We start from the raw sequence: 27,635 nt of genomic DNA, 5'->3' as shown, positions 1-27,635 counted from the left end.
AACATTTGCAGGATAAGGGAGGAAAGAATGTTCCACAGAATCTAGAAATGTCTGTTCTGACTTTGTATCCTGTACTAATAGGTTGACTTTGTATACTTGTTTTACAGGATATTAGAAGGGGAGGATTTGCAGACAGAAATCTCGAAACATACCACGTCAAGATTTGAGAGAGTTGCTTAATTCACGTGAGTTCAGTATTATCGGCCATTGAACTTAGAAGGCGACATGGTTCTTTCTTGGTTCAAGTGATTCGAAACATTGGTGTGACTGGGAAAGCACCGAGACATGTGCACACCTGAGTGAGAGTGTCCCAGTACACTGACTGTGGAAAGAGCTTTAACCTGCTACACAGCCTGAAATATCATTGCACCATTCACATCCGGGAGGGATCATTTGTGCTCTCTGTGTGTGAACGAGCTCCGACTGATTGTTGAACCTGAAGAGACACCGGGACACCGGCACCATGGAGAAGCCATGGAATTGTGGGGACTGTGGGAAGGGATTCCGGTTCCCATCTGAGCTGGAAACCCATCGACGCGTTCACACTGGGGAAAGGCCGTTCACCTGCTTCGTGTGTGGGAAGGGATTCACCACATCATCTACCTTGCAGACACACCAGCAAGTTCATGCTGTGGAGAGCCCGTTCACCTGCTCTGACTGTGGGAAGGGGTTCAGTGTTTCCTCCCATCTGTTGACCCACCGGCGAGTACACACTGGGGAGAGACCGTTCACATGCCCCGAGTGTGGGAAGGGATTCTCTCAGTCCTCCAATCTGCTGACCCACCAGCGAGTTCACACGGGGGAGAGGCCTTTCGCTTGCGCTGATTGTGGGAAAGGATTTATTGATTCCTCCCACCTGCTGTTACACCAGCGAGTTCACACGGGGGAGAGGCCATTTACCTGCCCGGAGTGTGGGAAGGGATTCACTCGGTCATCCAACCTGCTGGCACATCAGCGAGTTCACACTGGGGAAAGACCGCTCACCTGCCCGGAGTGTGGGAAGGGATTCAGCGATTCATCCACCCTGCTGACACACCAGCGAGTTCACACTGGGGAGAGACCCTTCACGTGCCCTGTGTGTGGGAAAGGATTCACTCAATCATCCAACCTTATGACACACCAGCGAGTTCACACCGGGGAGAGACCATTCATCTGCCCTGCGTGTGGCAAGGGATTCAGTGTGTCGTCCCACCTGCGGAGACACGAACGAGTTCACACTGGAGAGAGGCCATTCATCTGCCCCGAGTGTGGGAAGGGATTCACTCAGCTATACAACCTGATGACGCATGAACGTGTTCACACGGGGGAGAGGCCATTCATCTGTTCTGCTTGTGGGAAGGGATTTACCCAGTTATCAATCTTGCTGAGACACCAGCGAGTTCACAAGTGATTATTGCTGCTGCTATTCACACCCGGAATTAAATCATGCTCAGTCTGACTGTTGGTGAAATGGGAGGGTCAGGGGGTTTCTCTTTGCAGGGCTTGTTGGTCTCACGACTTTGCTTCCAGTGGCTTTGAACCTGGGAGAGCACACTTCTGCTGAGACTGACGTAGTACACTTATTTTATCCTCGATAGTAGATGGTGTTTTTCCGTCACTACAGGTGGATCTAAGATAAAAGCATTTATCTCTGTTCCATTGACTCGGTGTGCGCTGTTCTAGTTTTGCTTTCTTAATTAAAGAACTCGGCCATCTGGGACATTGGTAGCGCCCCTACAAGTAGCACGAGGCCCATGATTTGGGGCTATAACATGGGGGCATCCTAGGACCAAGAACCCTGAGTGGGGGAGCCCAGGGAGTGCTGCCACAGAACAAATGGGGAAGGAGCCACTGGGAGGAGACCACCAGGGAGAGCAGCAAAGAAAGGGGCTTCTAGCTGCAACACTGCTGCTGTTGGCAGGCTCCAGGTGAAGAAGGCTCGGGAGGAACCCTGGAGAGCTGAAAAGGCAGTAGGTGCTGACAGCCTTTGGGGCAAAAGTAATCCTTTGGAGCAATGGAGTTGAGCCAGTGAGTTGGTGGAAATGGTGGAACGCAGTCTCAGGAGAAGAGATTGAACCTTCAGGAGGTGAGCAGTCGCTGAGGCTGCCTGAGTCGGGGAGACTTTTGGAGACAGTTCAGAGGCTGGATCTTCGAAAGTGAAGATTGGAAATCCCTGGTGAGAGAGACGGACGTTTAACACAATTGTGTCATTCACAATGGACACTGACATCTGGGTGGGTTGCTGAGAAATCTGTGGGATCTGTCTTGGTCGCATCTGTCATTTATTGGCCAGTGTGGTGTGTTCGTCTATAGTTCGTTTGTTAATCCATGTGTACCTGGTCACGTACAAACCGACTCAAGAACAGCTTCTTCCCTGCTGCCATCAGACTTTTGAATGGACCGACCTCGCATTAAGTTGCTCTTTCTCTACACCCTAGCTGTGACTGTAACACTACATTCTGCACTCTCTCCTTTCCTTCTCTATGAATGGTATGCTTTGTCTGTATAGCACGCAAGAAACAATACTTTTCACTGTATGCTAATACATGTGACAATAAATCAAATCCTGAATGTTAGAGTATAAGATAGATATTGTGAATTGTTTGACTTTTCTCACTTAGTAAAGTTTATTTTGGTTTGTTTGGAATCTTCTGGCTTTATTCTCTTAGTGCGTGCCTTTGCCTAACTTCATCTACTTGGAATAAAATGTTACTGGTCCCTAACAGAAGTGTACCAGAATCTGGGAGCTTGCTCCAGGATCACAACAATATTCACCTGTCGCAGAAGGTTCCTCACTCTCCAAGTTGTTCAGTAGGTAGGATGCTCATCAAATCCCTATTGGATTAATGAACCGCTTCATAGAATCATAGAATCCTATAGTGCAGAAGGAGGACATTCAGCCCATCGAGTCTGCACCGACCACAATCCCACCCAGGCCGTATCCTCATAACCCCAGCCAGTCCCCCCGACACTAAGGGGCAATTTAACATGGCCAATCAACCTCACCTGCACGTTTCGACTGTGGGAGGAAACCGGAGCACCTGCAGGAAACCCACACAGACACGGGGAGAACGTGCAGACTCCACACAGTGACCTGAGCCAGGAATTGAACCCGGGTCCCTGGCACTGTGAAGCAGCAGTGCTAACCACTGTGCCACCGTGCTGCCTTCATAATCTCAAAGATTTTCATCAGGGACACCCTTCAGTCTTCTCTCTCTCTCGAGAGAGAGAAATGCCCCAGTCTTTCCTGAGAGATTAAATGCTCTCAGTTCTGGTCTTATTCTTGTGGTCTTCTCCAGTGCCTCTATTTCTAAACAAAGATTACAGATATCAGCAGTACTCCTTGTATGGTGTAACCATGGTTCTGAACATATAACCTCCCTGCTTTTCAAATCCACTCTGTAGAAAGGGGCCTGGTGGACCTCACACTTCAGGAAAGATCTGAGCGGCAGAGGAGATTTATGAGAGTGGCTCCAGGGATGAGAGGGCTCCAGCTGGCCCGGAGAGATTGGGGAAGCTGCTTAGATTGTAGGGCAGAGGAGGAGGCCATTTGGCCCATTGGATCAATGCTGGCTCTTTGAGGAAAAAATATTCAGTAACTTTGCCCCTGCCCCCGCCCCCGTATCCCTGCTAATTTATTTCCCTCAAGATTCCGTCCAATTTCCTTTTTAAATTATTCATTGTCTCTGTTTCCACTCCCATCACGGGCAGTGAGTTCTAGCTCATTACCACGCAGTATGTTAAATGTTCTTGCTCACATCCCACCCTCACCTCTTGACCAAAACCTGACATCCTTACCTGCTGATCCTTGTACCATCAGCGAATGGCTACTGTTTACTTTGTATCCTAATGACTACTTTGTGTCTGTGCTCATAAAGGAGAGGGGGGGGGGGGCATTGCCATAGTCCCAGAGGCGTAATTGGTGGTGAGTTTACCTGAGGATCAGCACACCTCGGGTGAGAGGTAGGATTGAGACAGCAGGACCTTCATGAACAACCTCAGTCGGTACGGGAATTCAACCCATGCTGTTGGGGTTGCTCTACATCACGAACAGTCGTCCAACTGAGCTAACCGATTCCCAGTTGATCAGAGAATCATATCCCTACAGTACAGGAGGAGACCATTTGGCCCATCGGGTCAGCACTGACCACAATCCCACCCAGGCCCTATTCCCTTAACCCCACACATTCACTCTGCAAATCCCCTTGACACTAGGGTCAATTTAGCATTGCCTATCAACCTAACCCGCACATCTTTGGACTTTGGATTGTGGGAGGAAACCGGAGCACCCGGAGGAACCCACGCAGACATGGGGAGAATGTGCAGATTCCACGCAGACCCGAGGCCGGAATTGAACCTGGGTCCCTGGCGCTGTGAAGCAGTAGTGCTAACCATTGTGCCACCGTGCCGTTAAGGAGCGGTACATGCTAGGAGATGGATGGAGTGAGACACACAGATGGACAAAGAGAGGTAGATAGGAACACACACACATGTGAGAGTGTATTTGAGAGAGTATGAAAGTGAGATTGTGTGTGGGTGATTGTGCTTGCCTGTGAGCATTAGAACATGCATGCGTGTGAGTGAGAGATTGTGAGAATGTGTGTGCGCACTTGTGTGTTTGTGTGTGTGTCTAAGTAAGTGATGTGAGACTGATTCTGAGAGGTTGTGTGTTTGCGGTTTGTATGTGTGAGAGCTTGTACGTATGTGTGCCAGAGTGTGAGTGTGTGTGAATGAGAGCCGGAGAGGGTAGTTATAAGTGTGACTGTAAGAGAGATTCTGAGAGGGTTATGTGAGTGAGTGAGAAAGTTGTATGAGGGAGTCTGACTGAGAGTGTTTGTGTGCTTGTGTGTGGGTGAGATTGAGAGTGTGGGCAAATACCCAGGATTTTGTCAATAAAATTATAACATCCCCTGTGTTCATGTTCCTATCATTTTGGTTTGATGCTGCCACCCTCTTAGTGACTTTCCCGCTGCTTGTGCAATAATGTCCATCTACCAGCAGAGGGTGGTGTTGTATCGCTTTAATCACAAGACAGAAACTGGTTTGAGGAGGGGAGAGTTTTTAATTAATTCGCCTCCTTCCGCTCTCCGGAGAAAATATTCCCCATCGCAGTGGCCACCTGCTTCTGAAATGACTTTAGACTTTTCACTCCCAGTGCCACATCAGTTCTTGAAATGATCTTTTCTTTATTTTGTGCTGGAGTTATCTTTCCCTTCAATTAAACATCCTGTCCAGGTTCAATTTTAGATTGCATTTCCCACACAACAGGTTTACATACATGCACAGAAAATAAAAAAGCAATAGTTACATGGTTTAAAAATGATTGTACATGAAAAGGTACAGGGCGACACAATGGTTAGCACTGCTGCCTCACAGCTCCAGGGTCCCGGGTTCGATTCCCAGCTCGGGTCAACTGTCTGTGTGGAGTTTGCACATTCTCCTCGTGTCTGCGTGGGTTTCCTCCGGGTGCTCCGGTTTCCTCCCACAGTCCAAAGATGTGCGGGTTAGGTTGATTGGCCAGGTTAAAAATTGCCCCGTAGAGTCCTGAGATGTGTAGGTTAGAGGGATTAGCGGGTAAAATATGTGGGGGTAGGGTCTGGGTGGGATTGTGGTCGGTGCAGACTCGATGGGCCGAATGGCCTCCTTCTGCACTGTGGGGATTCTATGATTCTATGAGTAAGATACTGGGTGGGATTTTCCAGCCTTGTTCGTCCCAAAACAGGAAATGCCCACCTGGGGTCGATGGATTTTTCCATGGTCCGCTCCAATTGCCGTGGCGGGCGGAACAGGAAGATTCTGGCCACTCTGTCAGAGTGTTGGTGCAGACTCGATGGGCTGAATGGCCCTGTTCTGCACTGTAGGGGATCTATGATTCTAAGACATCGACATACAAGGCTTCTATCAATGGAAAAAGCCTTTTATCAAACTCGGTGGATATCTGATAATTTGCCGAGGCAAAGTTTGCTCAGGTTTTGTGCTGTTTTCTGCATTGATTAATCTCTCACTGCATTGTCCAGTCACAGAATTGGAATGTGCTGAAGGCAGAACTGGCTGGAAGGAGAGACTGAGTTTCATCACGACTTTTAATCTCACGGGGTGTTTATTAACAGACTCGGTTAGCTATCTTTGGGGGACGGTTACTGGCCGGAGACTGCACGGAGATGGCATCGCGGTTGTTTGAGGAGCAGGAACACGCTGCCCTGTACCAGAAATACCGCCTCCCCTCACACTCACAAATCCTCAACCTGGTCCTCGATTACCTGCAGAGAAAGGTGAGAGTTTGGAGAGAGCTGGTGGCGGGGCGGGACACGGTCAGCTGGTGACCGGAACAGCAACAGTCGACAGCCTTGGGTTTGTTTAGTGATTGAAGCTTCGGTGGGTTTATTGACTGGCGATGCCATAATCGTCAGCGAGTCCATGAGGTTATCTGCGCGAGATTAGTTTCCACATGTTTGTGTTGGAAATAGCTGATGGGTGAACGTCCAACATTTTAACCCCTGAACTCACGTTGATCCATCAGCTGCTCTTGGACCTGTCGCTAACACCTTGTTGTCCATGAGAGAGCAGGCTTTCGGGTTAACTAGCTGTAAATGATTCAGTAAACTCTGCAGCTAGACCTGAAAGAGAAAGAAAACTAAACATTGTCTTTAAACTAAGCTGGGAAAGTATGAATTCCCTTATGAGCAGCCAGGGCAGCGCAGTGGTTAGCACTGCTGCCTCACAGCGCCAGAGACCCGGGTTTGATTCATTGCTTGAGTCTGTGCGGAGTCTGCACGTTCTCCCCGTGTCTGTGTGGGTTTCCTCCCACAGTCCGAAAGACGTGCTGGTTAGGTGCATTGGCCGGGCTAAATTGTCCCTCTGTGTAACCGAACAGGTGCCAGGGTGTTGCGCCTAGAGGATTTTCACAGTAGCTTCATTGAGGTGTTAATGTAAGCCTGCCTGTGACACTAATAAATAAATTTTAACTTAGACTATGAGCGATTTTCTTGCAAACAATTGACAAATGTTATGATTCAACCATCAACATTTTGACGAGGCAGAATTGGATGGGGGTGTGTCAGTTCTTGGAAGGGATTTAATTGTGAGTCGGGGGAGTGTGACTAGCAGCAGTGCAATGGCCCGAAGGGCCTGCTTCTGTACTGTAACCATTCTATGGTTCGGTGGCTCGAGGATTGAGAATCAGTCCCGCCCGCATCATCAGTTTGGGACCATTGCCGTTTTAACTTCTGGCTTTCAGTTACATCCCACTGACTGGTTACCCCTCAGCCCCCATAATGAGCATAAAGGAGCAACAGGTCAACACGATGAGTCCTTGGCACCAAATACCAGGGCCTTGGTTGTAATGGGATGGAGAGTTCAGTGTTAAAGCACTGCCAAATCCCAAAAGGAAACTTGAAACAGCTGCCAAAACAGTTCTGTGATTTGTATATCATGTGGAGGTTTTCTGAAATTAGGAAATGACGTCTCCGACCAATTGTGATGATTTTATATTAAAACAAACGTTTGTTAAAAAAATAAAGAAAATTTAAAAAATTACACTTAAATGCAAAAATGACTATACACAATTAACAGTGCTTTAAAACAATTCCAAAACCATAGAAACCCTACAGTGCAGAAGGAGGCCATTCGGCCCATCGACAACAATCCCACCCAGGCCCTATCCCTGTAACCCCTCTATATTAACCTTGCTAATCCCCCTGACACTAGGGTCAATTTACCATGGCCAATCAACCGAACCCGCACATCTTAACTTATACTACACTCCGAGCTACCCTTCCTTTTTCTGCTTGGCATCAGTTTTTATAGATTTTTAAATCTATAGAATACTAATTTTACCATGCGATGCCCTTTTGCTTTTGGGATGTGCTCCTGAGGCTGATAGCAACTTGTTCCCCAGGTCTGGCCTTGTCCACACTGTCTTCGGGGAGATCTAAGCAGCTATCCCCTGACACAGACTTCATTGTTTGCTGAAATGCGCTCATTCCCTTTGGTCTCTCTATCTTCTAATGTTTCATCCAGTCTCCCAGAAGTGCCTTTTTCCTAGAACTTTACTTTCTTTACTTTAGTTCCTATATTTTTAAAAGTAAACTTACCCTATCTTTGCCTCACTTATTACAATTTTTCACAACTTGTATATGTCATCCTTTGAATGAAAATATCCCACTTCAAAACCACTTTTATTGCCCTATGTAAATTGTTATTGATGTTCCTCTTGGTCCATTTTCAAAACCACTTCTTACTGTTGTTTTGGACCCCTGCAGTCTCTCTGTCTCTTAATCCAGTTACAACAATCACACTCGCACAAGCCTGTTTTCCAGTACATGACCAATATGACAGTGATACGAGCGGCACGGTGGCACAGTGGTTAGCACTGCTGCCTCACAGCACCGGGGCCCCGGGTTCAATTCTCAACTTGGGTCAGTGTCTGTGTGGAGTCTGCATGTTCTCCCCGTGTCGGCGTGGGATTCCTCCGGGTGCTCTGGTTTCCTCCCACAGCCCGAAAGACGTGCTGGTTAGGTGCATTGGCCGTGCTAAATTCTCCCTCAGTGTACCCGAACAGGCGCCGGAGTGTGACGACTGGGGGATTTTCAGTGACTTCATTGCAGTGTTAATGTAAGCCTACTTGTGACACTGATAAATAAACTTTAAACTGATATTACCAAATGTAAAATATTATAATTCCTCATTTTCCAGACACCAGGTAAAGGCTAAATCTGTAAGTTTGAAGAGGAAAGCAGAGTAATTCCCCGATTGGTTAAACACCTATCCATCTCAGCCGTCAAATGTGCAAGGACCCGGTCTCCACAGCTTCCTGGGGTAGAAAATTCCAAAGATTCCCTGATCTTTGAAAGAAGGAATTCTTCCTCAAATCTGTCTTAAAGAAACATCTCTCTATTCTGCGACCATATCCTCTCCCACGAGTGGAAACATCCTCCTGACATTTAGATAAACGCAAAATACTGCGGATGCTGGAATCTGAAACCAAAACAGAAAAATGCTGGAAAATCTCAGCAGGTCTGGCAGCATCTGAGGAGAGAGAATAGAGTCAATGTTTTGAGCCTAGATGACCTTTCCTCAGCTCTGACGATGGGTCATCTAGACTTGAAACGTTGGCTCTACTCCCTCTCCACAGATGCTGTCAGACCTGCTGAGATCTTCCAGCATTTTTCTGTCTTTGCTCCTGACATTTACCCTGTCGAACCCCCTAAGAATCCTATTTGTTCACCCGTTGTTCACAGAGTTACTTTCCCGCAAAATCTTGCAAACGATGCACACGCTTTTCAACGGGAGTCAATGAGATTGGTTCCAGCAATGCAAAAGGCTCAATGTTGATTTGTGCAGTTAGTGCCCAGCACATTGTGGAACCTGTATTTGAGAGACAGGGGGAGGCTCAGCAATACGAGACAGTTGTGGGAAAAATGAGTCAACTGGAAAGTGTCAGCCAAAAATCTTCGTGTCTCGATATTGAACAGAGCCTCAATGCAGCTCTGGACTGTGAGATCCGGAAGGTTCCAGATTAGTTTCTCAGCTTGGCTACACTTTAGCTGTGACCACTCCAGCCTCTGCTTCTCACTCCTGTTGGAAAGATGCATAAAGTAAAGGATTAAATATTCACGGCCCAGACTAATGGAAGGAGCTTCCGGAGACTTCTCAGAGAACGAAATCGCGGTTAAGCGAACGTTGTTCCTGCGGTGTACGAAGTACAATGGCCGGGGACGTGTAAATGTGAACAGTTAAGTTGTGAAAGGTGGGACTTTACTGTACCCCTGGCCGGGGTGGGTGGGGAGGCGGCAGGTTGTAGAGATGTGTGTCTGGCTCAAAAATATGGTCTTCCTTTCAGAAGGGGAAGCCATTCCGTCTTGCGGTGGACATTGGGTGTGGTTCAGGTCAGAGCACCAGGGGCCTGGCTTCTTACTTTGAAAGAGTGGTTGGGATTGATGTGAGCGGAGCTCAAATCGAGGAGGCCAGGAAGGTGGATGGACCAGAGAATGTCTCTTACAGGTAACTCATGGATACATACGTGTTCTCGCCACCCACACGTGTTTGTGCTGCCCTTTTTCCATCATGTTGCACCCTGAGCCATTGGTTCCAGGTTAGATGGATTGGCCATGCTAAATTGTCCTTACTATGGCCAATCCACCTAACCTACACATCCTGGGACACTAAGGAACAATTTAGCATGGCCAATCTACTTAACCTGCACATTTGTGGACTGTGGGAGGAAACCGGAGCACCCGGAGGAAACCCACGCAGACACGGGGAGAATGTGTAAACTCCACACAGACAGTGGCCCGAGGCTGGAATTGAACCCGGGTCCCTGGCGCTGTGAGGCAGCAGTGCTAACCACTGTGCCACAGCTATCTTCTTAAAAAAACATTATTAAAACACTCTTTACACGTCCCACTTTCACAGGATGAGTATCATATTGTAATTATGATTTAGTTTGGAGGGGGGGGGGTTGTGATTACAAATCCATTTGCAATGTGGGGGGTCCTTCAAACAGAGTTGCTGCTCTCAGCTGAACGCTGGCAGATAGTCCGCACTGTTGAAAAAAAATCAAAGTGTCAAAGAGAGACTTCCATTCGGAATCGAGTCAAACCCTTAACCTGAGGGTCACAGAGTTTAAACTCTTTCAGTTCACCTCATAGAGCCATGGCACAGGGTGGTTAAAGGTTGTTGGAGAACAATGTTCAAGTGATGGGGGCCTGAGTAAAAATCCACTTCGCAACCACTGGGTGGACTGCATGTGAGGCCCCAGACATCACATTGCAACACCCACCCCAAACTCTCTCAGACTGAGACCCCCATACCTCAGAGTGAGACCCCCCAACCCTCACACAGAGTGAGACCCCCCAACCCCCATACAGAGTGAGACCCCCCACACAGAGTGAGACCCCCCAACCCCCAGAGCGCGACCTCCCAACCCTCAGTGAGATCCCCCTAACCCTCACACACACTGACCCCCCCCAAACCCTCACACACACTGACCCCCCCAACCCACACACACTGACCCCCCCCAACCCTCACACACACTGACCCCCCCCAACCCTCACACACAGTGACCCCCCCACCCCCCCCAATCCCCACACAGAATGACACCCCCAACCCTCACACAGAGTGACACCCCCAGGAGTAAGACTACAGTACAAGAGATTACCTTCATCTCCCTCCTTCTGTTCTGGCATTCTGCACTCACCCCATTCAGCGCTCTTCCCGCACCCTCTCCCCTCCCCATCTGTGGAGAGAGAATACAGCAACGTTTTGAGTCTAGCTGACCCTTCGTCTCTCTCCACAGATGCTTTCAGGCCTGCTGAGATTTTTCCAGCATTTTATGTTTTTGTTTCAGATTCCAGTCCCCGCAGTATTTTGTTTTTACTGAAGAACCAAAATTGTATTCTTGCAAGTGTGCAACGGGGAAGGGAACTGGCTGGGATGAGCAGGCGGGATCAAATGTCAACTGCCTCCTTGAGCTGTGTCCAGGGTGGCCATTTTCAAATTTCCAGAAAGGAGGACATTGCATACGTGGTCATAGGTTACCATATATATACAGTACTGTAGTAGGTAAAAATTACCTGAGACTGGTATGAGTCAAAATAGAGTAGGCTTTATTCTCACAAGCTTGCGGGAGAGGTCTGGCAACCTTAACAGCGATTCACCAAAACCTCTCACTGAACACAAGAAAGTGGAGACATTTATACAGCATGGCTCCCAGTACCAGTCACCACACAAACACTGGTCTGGCCATGAATTAAAGTCCAATTGATCGTCCTTGAGCACGATGCGTCTGACCATAAATCAGTGTGTATCTGATTCTCAGGTCACGAAGCACCAGTCTCTGGTGGCTGTAGTCACGATGTAGTCTCTGGTTTCCTGCTCTTCCGCAGCTTCCCTTTGAAGTGACTGTGTGCGGTCAGCGGCCCCAGTGGGAGTCCTTCTGTCAAACATCATGGAATTGCTTTCCTTCCGCAAACCACACACAAGCTGGTAGAAAAGGTATTCTCTCAAACACACTCACATTTACATTTGACTATCTATTGTTGTAAGAATAAAAGTTAACTTGTATTAATGTCAGAAGCAGTATAAACAAGGGGATTAGCCATAATGAAGGGTTATGCTTGTGATACATTCTAAGTACAAAGTTCAACCTTTTAGGTACAAAATACATTGAGTACAAAAAACATTAAACCTTTCCCTTCTTCAAGTGTGTTTCAAAAAAATTTGAAACGCACTGTAACACTGTTAGGCCTCCCTAACACTGAAGCAGAGTTGTTATTCTTTCACAGGGTGTGTGTGTTATTGGTTCGGCCAGCATTTGTTGCCCATCCCCAAGAATGTGGTGGTGAGCTTGAACTGCTGCAGTTCTGGGTAGGTAGAGCCACTGTACTGTCAGGAAAAGTTCCAGGGTTTTGACCCAGCAGTGGCCAGGATGGTCTGGCTTGGAGGGAAACGTGCAGGTTGTGGTGCTCCCATGCTGCCCTTGTCCTTCGAGATGGTAGATGCCACTGGTTTGTCAGGTACTGAAGGAGGCTTGGCAAGTTGTTGCAGTGCATCTAGCAGATAGTCCACATTTCTGCTAGTGTGTATCAGTGTTGGAGGGAGTGACTATTTAATTTTGATGGATGGGTTGCTAATCAAGTTGTGTGTCAGACGGCGTTGCGCTTTTGAGTGTTGTCGGAGCAGAATTCATCCAGGCAAGTGGAGAATATTCCATCAGATTCCTGACTTGTCAGGGAGTCAGGAGGTGAGTTACTTGCCACAGACCTGTTCTTCTAGTCCATATTCATATGGCTAGTGCAGTTACGTGAATATAGTAATTGTCATGCAACAGCTGAAGTAGAGGACTTGGATATTTGTTCTTTTTGGTCACCAGGTCATTTCCCCACATTCAGTAGATGCCAGTGTTGCAGATGGACTGAAACAGCTCATGTTTGTGCCTCTTACCTATTCCTGAATTTCACAATGTCAGGCAATGGCCAGGCATCTCCAAGATGCAGAAACTAGCAGTTTCAAACTGTTATTACACATTTTATAGCAGAAGATACCATCGGCCAAGGGAACAACAGATCAATTGCCTGGTCTTACATACATAGGGAGATAATAGTAAATACACAAAGCTTTAATCACAACCTTTACAATCAGATATAAACCATATGTAGCTCCAAGAGTCAAAAAGCAAATACCATCAGAGTAGAGCGGCTTGCGGAAGGGTTGACCCTGGGAAAGTACTGTTGCCAGGATAAGGAACTGGAACCCAGACACACAAAATACAGCAGTGTTTTCGTAGTTTGGGAGTCTGTTGTTGGATGAATTGGTATTTACAGGAACAAACCTTCAGATAAACACACAAAACATCTATAAAACTGTTGTTAGGGACAGGGCAATGCAATCAGCTACAATGTGAGACCAATTTACAACACAAGAGCACTGTGCTAACAGCCACAAACGGTGAATCTTTGGTTATGTGTGAAAACCACTTTAATTCAGCCCAACTGCTGGAATTAGGAATATTGACCCCCCCCCCCCCCCCCCCCTCCCCGACCCTGTTCCACGCTGACCACTCGGCTAAGACGAGAGGTGTCAACCAAACAACAGAACATGCAGGAACGCCAGTGGCCAAGTTTTAGTTATGTGACCTCATCTGGTCTCCAAATGGAGAAAACAATTCATGTTTTACTTTTCAATTCTCTTTTTTTTGTTTTGAGGTGACCAGAACACTTTGACAAATTCATACTTCTTTCACCACAGACAGACTGGACAATTTACATCTACCAGACACACAACTTGATTAGCAACCCATCCATCAAAATTAAATAGTCACTCCCTCCAACACTGATACACACTAGCAGAAATGTGGACTATCTGCTAGATGCACTGCAACAACTTGCCAAGCCTCCTTCAGTACCTGACAAACCAGTGGCATCTACAATTTACAACAGACATTTTGAGCTTTTTGAATGACTGCATCCACAACAGGGAGATTCATTAAATCGAGCCAATGTGAAGTTCCACCCCCACTCCCACCTTTTGTTTACTAATTTTCTCCCCCCCAATTTTGCTGACCCTGCTGGGATAATCTGACACTGGCTGCCTGTGTAGGAGTCTGAATCGGGAATGCTAGCAAACCTGGGAAAGACTCAGGACAATCAGTCCGTGCCCTCACTCAACTCTCGCATCTATTTCCAACAGGAGGCATTAGATACTGATCAAGAGCGAAACATAGAACATAGAACATAGAACAGTACAGCACAGAACAGGCCCTTCGGCCCACGATGTTGTGCCGAGCTTTATCTGAAACCAAGATCAAGCTATCCCACTCCCTATCATCCTGGTGTGCTCCATGTGCCTATCCAATAACCGCTTCGATGTTCCTAAAGTGTCTGACTCCACTATCACTGCAGGCAGTCCATTCCACACTCCAACCACTCTCTGCGTAAAGAACCTACCTCTGATATCCTTCCTGTATCTCCCACCACGAACCCTATAGTTATGCCCCCTTGTAATAGCTCCATCCACCCCAGGAAATAGTCTTTGAACGTTCACTCTATCTATCCCCTTCATCATTTTATAAACCTCTATTAAGTCTCCCCTCAGCCTCCTCCGCTCCAGAGAGAACAGCCCTAGCTCCCTCAACCTTTCCTCATAAGACGTACCCTCCAAACCAGGCAGCATCCTGGTAAATCTCCTCTGCACTCTTTCCAGCGCTTCCACATCCTTCTTATAGTGAGGTGACCAGAACTGCACACAATATTCCAAATGTGGTCTCACCAAGGTCCTGTACAGTTGCAGCATAAACTCCAACCCCCTGTTAATAAAAGCTAACACACTGTAGGCCTTCTTCACAGCTCTATCCACTTGAGTAGAAAGTCTTGCATGATTATCCCCTTACTAACCTCAGGTACCTCTACCAGTCATCCCAAGATTAATCACTGAAGTCAACATCAAACAAGACGAATAGAGCTTTCTTTATGGGTCAGTGGCTCAGTATTTAGAGCATTTCACAAGCAACTTCTTTCCTTTTACCGAGAGGGTAGCTGTAAATCTGGTGATAGCGGCGGCACACTTACCAGCTTTGGGTGGTAGTGACAGTGTAGGTGAGGACCTGAATCAGTATAACCAATAAAGTCTGCAGCAGCAGGCTGCCCAGGATCGAAATGTTGATCAGACTCCCCACAGGTAGTTGTGCCACCAATTCCTTTGCAGGCCCCGTTCCACCCATGAGGATGGCCCACAGTCATAGTGATAACCAGGTCAAAGTACAGGTACTGCCAATCACCCAAATTAGAATCTACCTGAATTTAAAATTTAAAAAAAGCTTAGAACAAAAGCAGGGCTGGTTTCTTAATTAGAATAATAACTACAACTGAAAACACATGATACTTAAGGCAACATATTAATGACATAACTTAAAAAGCTTAAAATGAGCCCCATGGTCTTTTCTGCACACTGAGATTCTACACTGGGTGGAAGTGGTCAGGTGTGGTCTACGTCAGGGAAGGGTAGGATCAGGCTTGAAAGATTGGTCAGTCGGGCATCAAAAAAGGAGGATAAATGAATGTCCGGCTCCAGGTGGCGCCGGATGGAGGACAGAGTGCTCAAAAGCCGGACTGTCCGGCCTAAAGCCTCTGTACTAAAGTCTGGCCTCCCTGGCTGTGTCCCAGCCTACCCCAACCAGGAGCTGAACCTTGACCCTTGACCTGCTGTGTTTCAAATTTGTTATTCCAGTCAGCAACTCGATGTATTTTTAATCGGTGAAGGTTTCTCTCTGTGTGTGTGTGTGTGTGGGTGTGAGTGTGAGTGTGTGTGTGAGTGTGTGTGTGTGTGTGTGTGTGTGTCTCTGGGACATCAAATCTGCAGCCATCTTGCAGCTAATGTATTGCCGTGTTTGTGGATTGACTCGACAGACAAGGCCTCGCTGAGGAGCTGGAATTCGAGGACGGTTCCGTTGACCTGGTAACAGCAGGAGCAGCGACTCATTGGTTTGACATGGAGAAGTTTATGAAGGAGGTTGAGCGGGTTCTAAAGCCCAGAGGCTGTGTGGCTCTGTATTGTTGCCAAGTTCCCTTTGAATTACATTACAATGACTGCTCGGAGCAGCTGACTCAGATTGTCCAAGAGGTGAGTCAGTAATTGGGACCAATTGGGAACCTTCAGTTATTTCAACTGAAACAGGAACAGGATCCCGTGTAGTTGTAGGGATTCCCCAATTCCCCAGACTGAATGCAGTGGGTTGCCCAGGGTCGGATGATGGCGGGGGGGAGGTCGGGGTAGGCTGGGGGCTTAGGGTAAGCTGGGGGGTCGGGGTACGCCGGGAGGGGGGGGGGGAGAGTTTGGGTAGGGTGGGTGTCAGGGGTTGTAGGGATTGGCTGAGGTCGGGATTGAGGTCACCACAGTTCTTCAGTCACACTTTTGCCATGAGGAGGAATAGGGGAGGTGGGGACACATTCCTTGTAACTGATAGTCATGTCTTTAATTTGACGATCTTATGTTGACCAGTTTGCTGTTGTATTTTTTGCTTCCAGATGTTCAAAACCCTCGCACCCTACATGAGTGAAAGATGTCAGATGGTCCGGAATAAATATAAGGAGATATTTGACGCTATCACATTCCCTGACAAAGAAAGGTGAGAGCGGATAATACAGCCAACAATCCTTGAGCTAAGGTTCAATAACTGGTGAAGAGGTGCTTGCTGATTATTAGCCCTCACTGAGCTTCAATGTTAATGTTCAGGCCCTCATTCTGGGCTCCCCTCGCCAGAGGAAACAGTCTGTCTTTATCTATATTAAACCTCGCGATCTGTTGGGATTATCAGTCTGTAACATTCATTAGTTAAGGGTTCACGTTCCCAGTCAGTACACTGAGGTTATCTCTAAAGGTGTGTCTGTCCACATACCATAGAAGAGTTACAGTATAGAAGGAAGCCATTTGGCCCATCTTGTCCATGCTAGCCTGAGGACATTGCTTCATTTAGCACCTTCTCCTGAGGCAGGTTTTATCTCGTCTCCCTAATAAGAGTTCCACAGTTATATTGTGGCACCTCCCAGTGTGGAACATGCTCTATGGTGAGAAGTTGAATTTTATCGCACTTGCAAATCCAGATATTTTGTAATGCACTTTTACAAATTTTATGACTAAAGTATATTTTTTGAAGAAAAAAAAATCTACTTTCATGATAGGGCACTTGTCTTTATTTTAATTCATTCCTGGGACATGGGCATCGCTGGCTGGCCAGCATTTATTGCCCACCCCAGTTGCCCTTAGAGACAGTTGAGAGTCAACCACATTGCTGTGGCTCTGGAGTCACATGTAGGCCAGACCGGGTAAGGACGGCAGATTTCCTTCCCTCAAAGACTAAGGGACAATTTGGCATGGCCAATCCACCTAACTGCACATCTTTGGACATTAAGGGACAATTTAGCATGACCAATCCACCTAACCTACACATCTTTGGACACTAAGGGGCAATTTAGCATGGCCAATCCACCTAACCTGCACATCTTTGGACACTAAGGGACAATTTAGCACGGCCAATCCACCTAACCTGCACATATTTTGGACTGTGGGAGGAAACCGGAGCACCCGGAGGAAACCCACGCAGACACGGGGAGAACGTGCAGACTCCACACAGACAGTGACCCGAGCCGGGAGTCGAACCCGGGTCCCCGACGCTGTGAGGCAGCAGTGCTAACCCGCTGTGCCACCCAATATGGGTCGCACGGGCAAGACACCCGTTTGGATATGGGCCAAAGGCAGGCAATTGGGACGAGCTTAGTGGTTTAAAAAAAAGGGCAGGATGGACAAGTTGGGCCCAAGGGCCTGTTTCCATGCTGTAAACCTCTATGACTCTATAAAGGACATTAGTGACCCAGATGGGTTTTTCCGACAATCCACAATGGTTTCACGGTCATCAGAAAATTCTTAATTCAAGTTTTTTTATTGAATTCAAATTCCACCATCTGCCGTGGCAGGATTTGAACCCGGGTCCCCAAAACATTAGCTGAGTTTCTGGATTAAAAGCCTAGAGATAATACCACTTGGCCATCACCTCCTCTCATCTTTGGATGGCCCAGAGATGGGACATAGTTTCCAGCTGGTTTTGTTCATGGGGATAACCTCATAGAATAGACAGGTATTAGACAATACCAATCAAATCGCCCAAACTGGTCTCTGATTGATTAAAGGGATTGGAGGGGAATTTTTCAGGCACTTGTCAGGCACTAGATTTTCAGCTATTTTTTCACCTCTTCCCAGTAGATCCCACAACTCTAGATGGAGTTCCAATATAATTATATTGTGACTCACTGGGCCAGGGTCGGATCAGAATAATACAGGATGAGCTGCCCACATCAGAGAGTCTTCTGCCTATCTCCATTGCTTCTTTCTGAGCACATTGCAGTTGAAGAACTGGGGTTCATAAAATCACAAGAATCCCTACAGTGCAGAAGGAGGCCATTCGGCCCATCAAGCCTGCACTGACAACAGTCCCAGTCAGGCCCCATGCCTGTAACCCCATGTATTTACTCTGCTAAGCCCCTGACACTCAGGGACAATTTAGCATGGCCAATCCACCTGACCTACACATCTTTGGACACGAAGGGGCAATTTAGCATGGCCAATCTATCTAACCTGCACATCTTTGGACACTAAGGGGCAATTTAGCATGGCCAATCTATCTAACCTGCGCATCTTTGGACACTAAGGGGCAATTTAGCATGATAAGAAGCTGCAAAGTAAGTAGGGTGTGCAGTATAGTCAAAGGTGGAAATATAATTATTTAATTTGGAGTCTGGGAGGAAACCAGAGCACGGTTTAAAGGTAGAGTCTTAATTAAAATCCCGGCAAGCTGAAATCTGGGGGATGTCAGGAGAGACAAGCAGAGGGTTGGCCAAGGTGAGTTGGAACAAGTAAGTGCGGCAGGAGGATGATGGTTTGGAGGAGGGATAAAGGTTGGGAAAAATGACATTCAAGACAGGTGGGGTGAGGAGGAAGTATACTATGAAAGTTCTGACACTGGGAAGTTCCGGAAAACAAAGGGATCTTGGCGTTTTTGTCCACAGATCTCTGAAAGTGGAAGGTCATGTTAGTAGGATGGTGAAAAAGGCATATGGCATATGCCTTTATCAATCGGGGTGTAGATTACAAAAGCAAAGAAGTTATGATGGAGTTGTATAGAACTTTGGTGAGGCCACAGCTGGAGTACTGTGTGCAGTTCTGGTCGCCACATTATAGGAAGGACGTGATCGCACTTGAAGAAGTGCAGAGGAGATTCACCAGGATGTTGCCTGGGATGGAACATTTATGTTGTAAAGAGAGTTTGGATAGGCTTGGGTTGTTTTCATTGGAGCAGAGAAGACTGAGGGGCGACCTGATCGAGGTGTACAAGGTTATGAGGGGCACGGACAGAGTGGATAAGGAGCAACTGTTGAAGGGTCAGTTATGAGGGGACACAAGTGAGGGGCGGGAGGTTTAGGGGTTTTAGACGAAAAGCATTTTTACCCAGAGGGTGGTGAGGGTCTGGAATGCGCTGCCTGGGAGGGTGGTGGAGGTGGGTTGCCTCACATCATTTAAAAAGTACCTGGATAAGTATTTGTCACGCCATAACATTCAAGGCTATGGGCCAAGTGCTGGCAAGTGGGATTAGGTGGGCAGGTCAGGGCATTTCATGCGTTGGTGCAGACTCAATGGGCCGAATGCACTGCAATATTCTGTGATTTTGAGAAGAGGTACTTGGAGAACAGGAAGAGACGGAGGAGGAAGCCCTAAGAAGGTCCAGGAAGACAAAGAGATTGAAAAAATAAACGTGGGCCAGACATTTCGAATGCACACACATTTATATATAGTGAGAACTCAGGTTACAGAGCCCATGGAGGAGATTCTGAAAGAGAAATTCTTTAAAGTTTATTTATGAGTGTCACACAAGTAGGCTTACATTAACACTGCAATGAAATTACTGTGAAAATCCCCTAGTCACCACACTCCGGCGCCTGTTCGGGTACACTGAAGGAGAATTTAGCACGGCCAATGCACCTAACCAGCACGTCTTTCAGACTGTGGGAGGAATCCGGAGCACCCGGAGGATACCCACGTAGGCATGGGGAGAACGCGCAGACTCTGCACAGACAGTGACCCAATCTGGGAATTGAACCTGGGTCCCTGGCGCTGTGAGGCAGCAGTGCTAACCACGGTGCCACCGTGCTGTCCTTGAGCACTCGAGCTTGCCTGTCACGTAATGGATCCTTGGCATCTTAATGTCCCGGTATCAATGTCAACACGCCTGACATGTGCCTTGTACGGGCTGTGGGGAGGGAGAGGATGTGTTCCTCTCTGCAGGATTCCCCGACCCTGATCTACCCGTGTAGCTACAGTCTGTGTGCGGCTGGCCCAGTTCAGCTTTGAAGGAATAGAGGTATTTAGCAGATAGTTTCAGGAGACATTAGAGACGGCAGCTCAGATTGATAAGACAGGAAAAGAAAGGAGTAGGCTTTTACTCTGAGAGATAACAAACTCCGATTCCCTCCAGTTCTGACAATAGGTCATTGAGCTGGATCATTAAGGGCGAGATTTTCCAGTCCTGCCAGCTGGTGGAATCTTCCAGTCCTGTCAAAGGTGACCCCACTACAGCGGGGCTGCCCTTGTGGCGAGTGAGACATGCAAAATGCTGTAGACTTCAGCGGGACGGGAAGATCCCACCAGCGGCCAATGGCGACCCACCTCTGCTGCAGGAAAACACACCGTGAGTGGGCTGGGGTGGAAAATCCCAGCCTGAGTCTCGGCCCGTCTCCACGGATGCTGCCTGACCTGCAGAGTGTTTCCAGCCTTTTGTGCTTTCGAATTCAAAACAGATTTCTTTTTCTTTCACCCGCCAGAGTTGATAACATTCGATTCAAGCAACAAGCGTCAGTCTCATGGGTCAAAGGCTTCTTTGAATCCTTATCTTACTACCAGACCTTTCAGGAGAAGGATCCGGAATGCGCGAAAGCCTCCATTGAGAGAATGGAGCAAAAGTAAGAACAAAGAACAATACAGCACAGGAACAGGCCCTTCGGCCCTCCAAGCCCGCGCCGCTCCCCGGTCCAGGATTGAATCCTGAATCCAGGATCCCCGCCCAATTTTCCAGCCTATCTACATACTAATATCCTATCCACCGAGCTGTCCCTCACAGCTACGATGCTTTGTTCATCACAACCTATTAACTCACCCCCACCCCCCCAATTTCAGACCATGTGATCTCCAGGGAGAGGCGAAAACCCAGAGTGAAAACCCCAGGGCCAATATGGGGGAAAAAAAATCTGGGAAATTCCTCTCCGACCCCCTGAGGCAATCGAAACGAGTCCAGGAGATCACACTGGCCCTGATCGGAAAATGCTTCCCAACCCTAGTCATTTCCACTTCCACGAACACCATATGAATTCCCTGCCCCCGAGACAGGTTCCCAACTATCCGCAGTCTCGCTCTGTACTGGCACCAGCAAGATGATCATAGAATGAAGCCTTGAAACGAGAAACAAGGAACAATTAGCCCGCGCCGCTCCCTGGTCCAAACTAGACCACTCTTTTGTATCCCTCCATTCCCAGAGTGGTAACGATAATAGGAATTGACTTGATGAACTCACCATCGCTAAAGGCTTTAGAATCATAGTATTCCTACAGTGTAGGAAAGTTTAAAGTTTATTTATTAGTGTCACAAGTAGGTTTACATTAACACTGCAATGAAGTTACTGTGAAAATCCCCTAGTTGCCACACTGTTTGGGTACACTGAGGGAGAATTTAGCATGGCCAATAAAACCCTAAAACCAGCACGTCTTTCGGACTGTGGGTGGAACCGGAGCACCCGGAGGAAACCCACGCAGACACAGGGAGAACGTACAGACAGTGACTCAAGCCGGGAATTGAACCTGGGTCCCTGGCACATCGGGCCTGCACTGACAACAATCCCACCCTATCCCCTAGCCCCATGCATTTACCCTGCCAGTCCCCCTGACACCAAGGCACAATTTAGCATGGCCAATCCACCAAACCCGTGTATCTTTGGACAAGCTGAACATGAACACTGAACGAGCCTAGGGTGGGCATGGGTCACAAGTGTGGACAAGTGTGGGTGACACTGGTCTTTTGTCAGTCATTTTCAGTTCATAGTTAATAAGGTGGACGTAATGATCCATATGTTTTACCACTCACCGTCCCAAACAAAGGCGGAAGTCAGAGGAAAATCCAACCTCGCATCTCAGGATGTGGTTGCCAGGGCAGTAAATAATTATTGACTAAAATGAGAGCTTATCAAATAAAGGAAAGGCTCGATTTAAATTTGGGGAGGGTGAGTTTGTGTGGATGAGGGGGTCTCGGAGGCTCTCTCCTCATCAGCAGTCCCAGGCACAGGAGGCAAGTGTTAAAATAGCAGGAACAGAGAAGGGAAGATTTGAGCGTTTCTGTAGCGTCGGTCACGACCCCAGGACATCCCACACCATTTTCAGACAGCGTGGTACAGCGTTGAGGTGTAGTCATCGTGGCAATGCGAGAAACATGAGGGCCGAACTGCAGGATGCTGGTGGGACGATGACCAGTTAATCTGTTGTGGTGATGTTGGGTGAGGGATCATCGGTGGCACTGGGGAGAATTCCCATGCTTCTCTTCGAAAAGTGTCTCTTAAGTCTGCTTGGAAGGGGAGGCCAGGGCCTCGGTTAATGTCACATTTGAAAAGCTGGCACCTCTGACACTGCAGCACCCCCTCAGTGCCAACCTGGATTATTGGCTCAGTGGGGAACTCACTCCATGTGGTAGTTGGGGGCGGCAAGGTGGCGCAGTGGTTAGCACTGCTGCCTCACAGCACCAGGGACCCGGGTTCAATTCCAGCCTCGGGTCACTGTCTGTGTGGAGTCTGCACATTCTCCCCGTGTCTGCGTGGGTTTCCTCCGGGTGCTCCGGTTTCCTCCCACACTCCAAAGATGTGTGGGTTAGGTTGATTGGGTGTGCTAAACTGTAGTGTCAGGGGGGATTAGCAGGTTAAATATGTGGGGTTACGGGAATAGGGCCTGGGTGGGATTATGTTCGGTGCAGACTCGATGGGCCGCCTCCTGCACAGTAGGGATTCTATGATTGTACACAGCCTCCTTGAGGGGCACACATAGGGGTTTCCTCTGTTAACTGAAGCAATGTGAATCGACCTACAAATCCTGGAATTTAAAAAAAATTCAGTTACAGGGTGTGAGCGTCGCTGGCTGGGCATTTATATTGCCCATCCCTAACTGCCCTCCATTTCAGAGGGCATGTCCACATTGCTGTGGGTCTGGAGGCCAGACCAGGTAAGGACAGCAGATTTCCTTCCCACATTAGTGAACCAGATGTTTTTTTTTACAACAATCGACAATGGTTTCATGGTCGTCATTCGACTTTTTTACTTCCGGATTTTTTATTGAATTCAAATTTCACCATCTGCCGTGGTGGGATTCGAACCCGGGTCCTCAGAGCATTACTCTGAGTCACTGGATTACTGGTCCAGTCACTGTGCCACTGCCTGTGCAATTCCCGGTGAATCTCCCCCTCCCCTCGAGCAGTGTTCCATTTATATTTTAATGAGGATGTGTTATCCAGCCTGCTCCTGTCTCTGACATGTTTTGCCGTATTTCGGTGCAGTGGGTTAATGGCACTGGGCATTCCACTCATTACACACTTTTATTTCTTTGCAGTTTTCTGCAGGCTGTGGGAGTGACGTCCAGTGAAGCTGTACTGGAAGTGAAGTGGACTGCTTTCTGCTTACTGGCAAGCAAACCTGAGTGAGTCCGGCAGATACCGAGCAACAGTGGCCGGGATTCTCCCAAAAACATTCTAAGTGCCGAATTCACGTAAAAACTGGAGTAACTCCCGCTGGAATCATCCACACCCACAATGAATCATGCTGAAAATCTCCCGCTGGAGAGGCCGGCAGCGTAGCGCTGAGTGGGCCATTGCACGTGGGCCGACCTGTTAGAGTGGGGATTGGCGCATGCGCAGTAGCCCCACACTGCCGGCCTCCTGATCGCTGGCCAGCCCCGTGACCCTGCATCGCTGACCCTCTGATCCCCCCACCCCCAATTGCCGGCCTCCCGGACGTATCCGGGCCAGCCTTGCCCCCACCCCAGCCTGCCTCGATCTCCCGATTTTCGGAGCTCCGAAAGCTTGTGTGGCTTTTGCTACCAAATAAACCTGTTGGATTTTAACCTGGTGTTGTTAAACTTCTTACTGTGTTGACGACAGAAGCCCGAGGGTGGTTGTAGAGGGTTCTTTTTCAAACTGGAGGCCTGTGACCAGCGGTGTGCCTCAGGGATCTGTGCTGGGTCCACTGTTATTTGTCATTTATATTAATGATTTGGGTGAGAATTTAGGAGGCATAGTTAGTAAGTTTGCAGATGACACCAAGATTGGTGGCATAGTGGACAGTGAAGAAGGTTATCAAGGATTGCAACGGGATCTTGATCAATTGGGCCAATGGGCTGACAAATGGCAGATGGAGGTTAATTTAGATAAATGTGAGGTGATGCATTTTGGTCGATCGAACCAGGGCAGGACTTACTCAGTTAATGGTCGGGCATTGCGAGCGTTACAGAACAAAGAGATTTAGGGGTACATATTTATAGCTCCTTGAAAGTGGAGTCACAGGTGGACAGAGTGGTGAAGAAGGCATTCGGCATGCTTGGTTTCATTGGTCAGAACATTGAATACAGGAGTTGGGATGTCTTGTTGAAGTTATACAAGACATTGGTAAGGCCACACTTGGAATACTGTGTACAGTTCTGTTCACCCAATTATAGAAAGAATATTATTAAACTAGAAAGAGTGCAGAAAAGACTGCTGAACTTGATGGTTTGAGTTATAACGAGAGGTTGGATAGACTGGGACTTTTTTCTCTGGAGCGTAGGAGGCTGAGGGGTGATCTTATCGAGGTCTATAAAATAATGAGGGGCATGGTTCAGCTAGATAGTCAATATCTTTTCCCAAAAGTAGGGAAGTCTAAAACTAGAGGGCACAGGTTTAAGGTGAGAGGGGAGAGATACAAAAGAGTCCAGAGGGGCAATTCTTTCACGCAGAGGGTGGTGAGTGTCTGGAACAAGCTGCCAGAGGTAGTAGTAGAGGCGGGTACAATTTTGTCTTTTAAAAAGTGTTTAGAGTTACATGGGTACGATGGGAGGGATATGGGCCAAACGCGGCAATTGGAACAAGCTTAGGGGTTAAAAAAAGGGGCGGCATGGACAAGTTGGGCCGAAGGGCCTGTTTCCATGCTGTAAACCTCTATGATTCTATGAAGGCCAACATACTATCTGCCTTCTTTACCGCATGCTGCACCTCTCAGGTTGTCCAGCTTACCTATTGAATCTATACAGACCGACTTGACTATTACCCAGTTAGATCATGTTTAATTCATGTATTCTCATTTTAAATTTTAATTGCTTGCCGATTTAGTCGGTTCTGTTCCAAACAGCTTTTACAAATGTGGCACATTGAACTCATTCCTTTCAATGTTTTATTTTTAAATTTGACAGAGTGTGCACTATAAACTTCATTTTCTATGGTGTTGGTGTGTTCTGTGAAGTGATATAAATGAGAAACGTGATAGAGATGTTCAATAAGTCTCAAATGGGATGGGACAGTGGTTAGCACTGGGACCCAGGTTCGATTCACGTTGATGTTTACAAATGTAAGGCTTTTTTTCTTTGCATTCCATTAAACACCCCTTGCTTCTCTCCCCACACTGAACTTGTGGCTGTGTTCGTGTTCCAGTCATTTGGATTGATGCTGCTGTCCTGTGAGTGAACTCCTGTTGCACGCGAGCGGCACGGTGGCACAGTGGTTAGCACTGCTGCCTCACAGCGCCAGGGTCCCGGGTTCGATTCCCGGCTTGGGTCACTGTCTGTGTAGAGTCTGCACATTCTCCCCATGTCTGCGTGGGTTTCCTCCGGGTGCTCCGGTTTCCTCCCACAGTCCGCAAGACATGCAGGTTAGGTGCATTGGGCCGTGCTAAATTCTCCCTCAGTGTACCCGAACAGGCGCCGCAGTGTGGGGACTAGGGGATTTTCACAGTAACTTCACTGCAGTGCTAATGTAAACCTTACTTGTGACACTAATAAATAAACTTAATTTATTTTGATTTTGATCAACCAATGTCTTTAGTTGACTGGATCATTCACATACCCATCCCAATGGGTTTCAATAAAGTGCAATTTATTTAATGAGAGCGAACACATGAACCAGAAGTGACATCAACATTTGTTTTGCTTTCCTAACTCTACCGCTATGTCTTGGTGCAACCCTGACATCTGTAGCAGAGGTGGAGGCAGCCTGCTGACTGCTCCGTTCTGATATCTGTGATTGACCTTGGCGGATGTCTTCTGGTGGTCCGAGCTCTGGAGGGGGCCTGGCCTGTTCAAGGTCTCCTGCTCAGGGGCAGAACACCCTTGGGGGCCTGCACTGCTGGAGTGGGGGGTGTGCACAGGCAGAGAGGATTCTGAGCAGCTGCACATCCTCGGAGTGTCCTGGGAGGAGGCACCCCCCCCACCTCCGGAAAGTATATTCAGAGTCAATTGATGGGAGGCTGATTTGTGTGATGGACTGGGCTACATTCACAACCCTTTGGAGTTTCCAACCCCATACGCCACTGGCATGAATCCCGATGGCACTGGCTAAAAAGGGATTGAAGCCAAGCGGCAAACCCATCTCGATGCTCCCGGCCCACCCCGCTGGGATTCCAGATGCTCACTCGGCCCCATTCTTTTAACATAGCTTTTATTTCAAGTCTCTAAGCCTTCATAGAAAGCTCAAAGCCTTTGAAATCCCTTTGAAAAGTTTTGTTTCCATTCGATATCAGTCCAGTCCTTTGAATTCTTCTTTGATTGACAGCTTAATGGTTTTTAAGACCGTATGCAGTCAGCTTTGTTTGTTTACCTATCCCTTCACAGTACCCCGCACCCCCCTCATTGTCCCTAAGCACAATGTTTACACAGAAGAGGAGCTGAGAACACCTAGCTGCTTTTAAGTTGCCTGCAGCTATATTCCCCCACTTAGTGAAAGTGACTGACTTCTGTCAGAGGACTTGAAAGGGATCTTCTTACACCTGCAGCTTCTGAAAGAGAGAAAGGGGAATCCCTTCTGCTGAATGGAGTACTGCTGGGATTTGGAAGCCTACCAGGTTTCCAGGGGGCATGTAGGTTAAAGTGACCAGGCCATCTCAAAGTGACCAGAACAAAGACTTTTGATCAGAGAGGTGCCTGAAATCACCATGCCAAGAGTTGTTCAAGCTTCCTAGGGTTAGAAGGGGCAGTCCCCTCAGAACGAGACCCTCATTTTGGGGAGAGTGCTGAGGCCAACCCTTTGCCCCCAGTCCAAGCCCACCCAATCCCCAGGATCCTTGGGGGGACCCTCCTTCTGCAGTCTGGCAGTGACAGAGGGGCACATGGGCACTGGATTCACCTCCTGGACCCTCTTCGGGGTCCAATGTGCCACTGTGTTACTATTAGGGTGTCAGTGCCAGGGTGCCAGAGGGCAGTGCAAGGTTGGAACAGCCCATGGGAAGCCTGATAGGGGTTTGGGGGTTGCCGTGGGGAGAGGCTGTGAGTCCCCTGTGTAGGTGGCCAGCCTGGACTTTGTACTTTCTAAGTTCAGGAGCTGAATACGAGCCCAGAAACGGTTAT

At 48.0% G+C, this 27,635-nt stretch overlaps 2 protein-coding genes across 2 annotated transcripts; both read left to right on the top strand.

The window, feature by feature from the left end:
* On the top strand, positions 1–2,618 carry LOC144503899 (uncharacterized). Its single transcript, XM_078228950.1, has 2 exons — positions 1–29; positions 116–2,618. The coding sequence occupies exon 2, from the start codon at positions 464–466 to the stop codon at positions 1,388–1,390; it is 927 nt and encodes a 308-aa protein (XP_078085076.1). The 5' UTR covers positions 1–29; positions 116–463; the 3' UTR covers positions 1,391–2,618.
* LOC144503900 (putative methyltransferase DDB_G0268948) lies at positions 120–24,170 on the top strand. The gene is made up of 7 exons (XM_078228951.1): positions 120–185; positions 6,090–6,251; positions 9,821–9,981; positions 15,882–16,095; positions 16,500–16,600; positions 20,844–20,981; positions 23,661–24,170. The coding sequence occupies exons 2-7, from the start codon at positions 6,141–6,143 to the stop codon at positions 23,749–23,751; spliced, it is 816 nt and encodes a 271-aa protein (XP_078085077.1). The 5' UTR covers positions 120–185; positions 6,090–6,140; the 3' UTR covers positions 23,752–24,170.
* Positions 24,171–27,635: the final 3,465 nt, after the last annotated feature.

This window comes from Mustelus asterias, chromosome 14, assembly GCF_964213995.1.
Source record: "Mustelus asterias chromosome 14, sMusAst1.hap1.1, whole genome shotgun sequence".
In the NCBI taxonomy this organism is placed as follows: Eukaryota; Metazoa; Chordata; class Chondrichthyes; order Carcharhiniformes; family Triakidae; genus Mustelus; species Mustelus asterias.
This window is presented reverse-complemented; position numbering and strand designations above follow the sequence as displayed.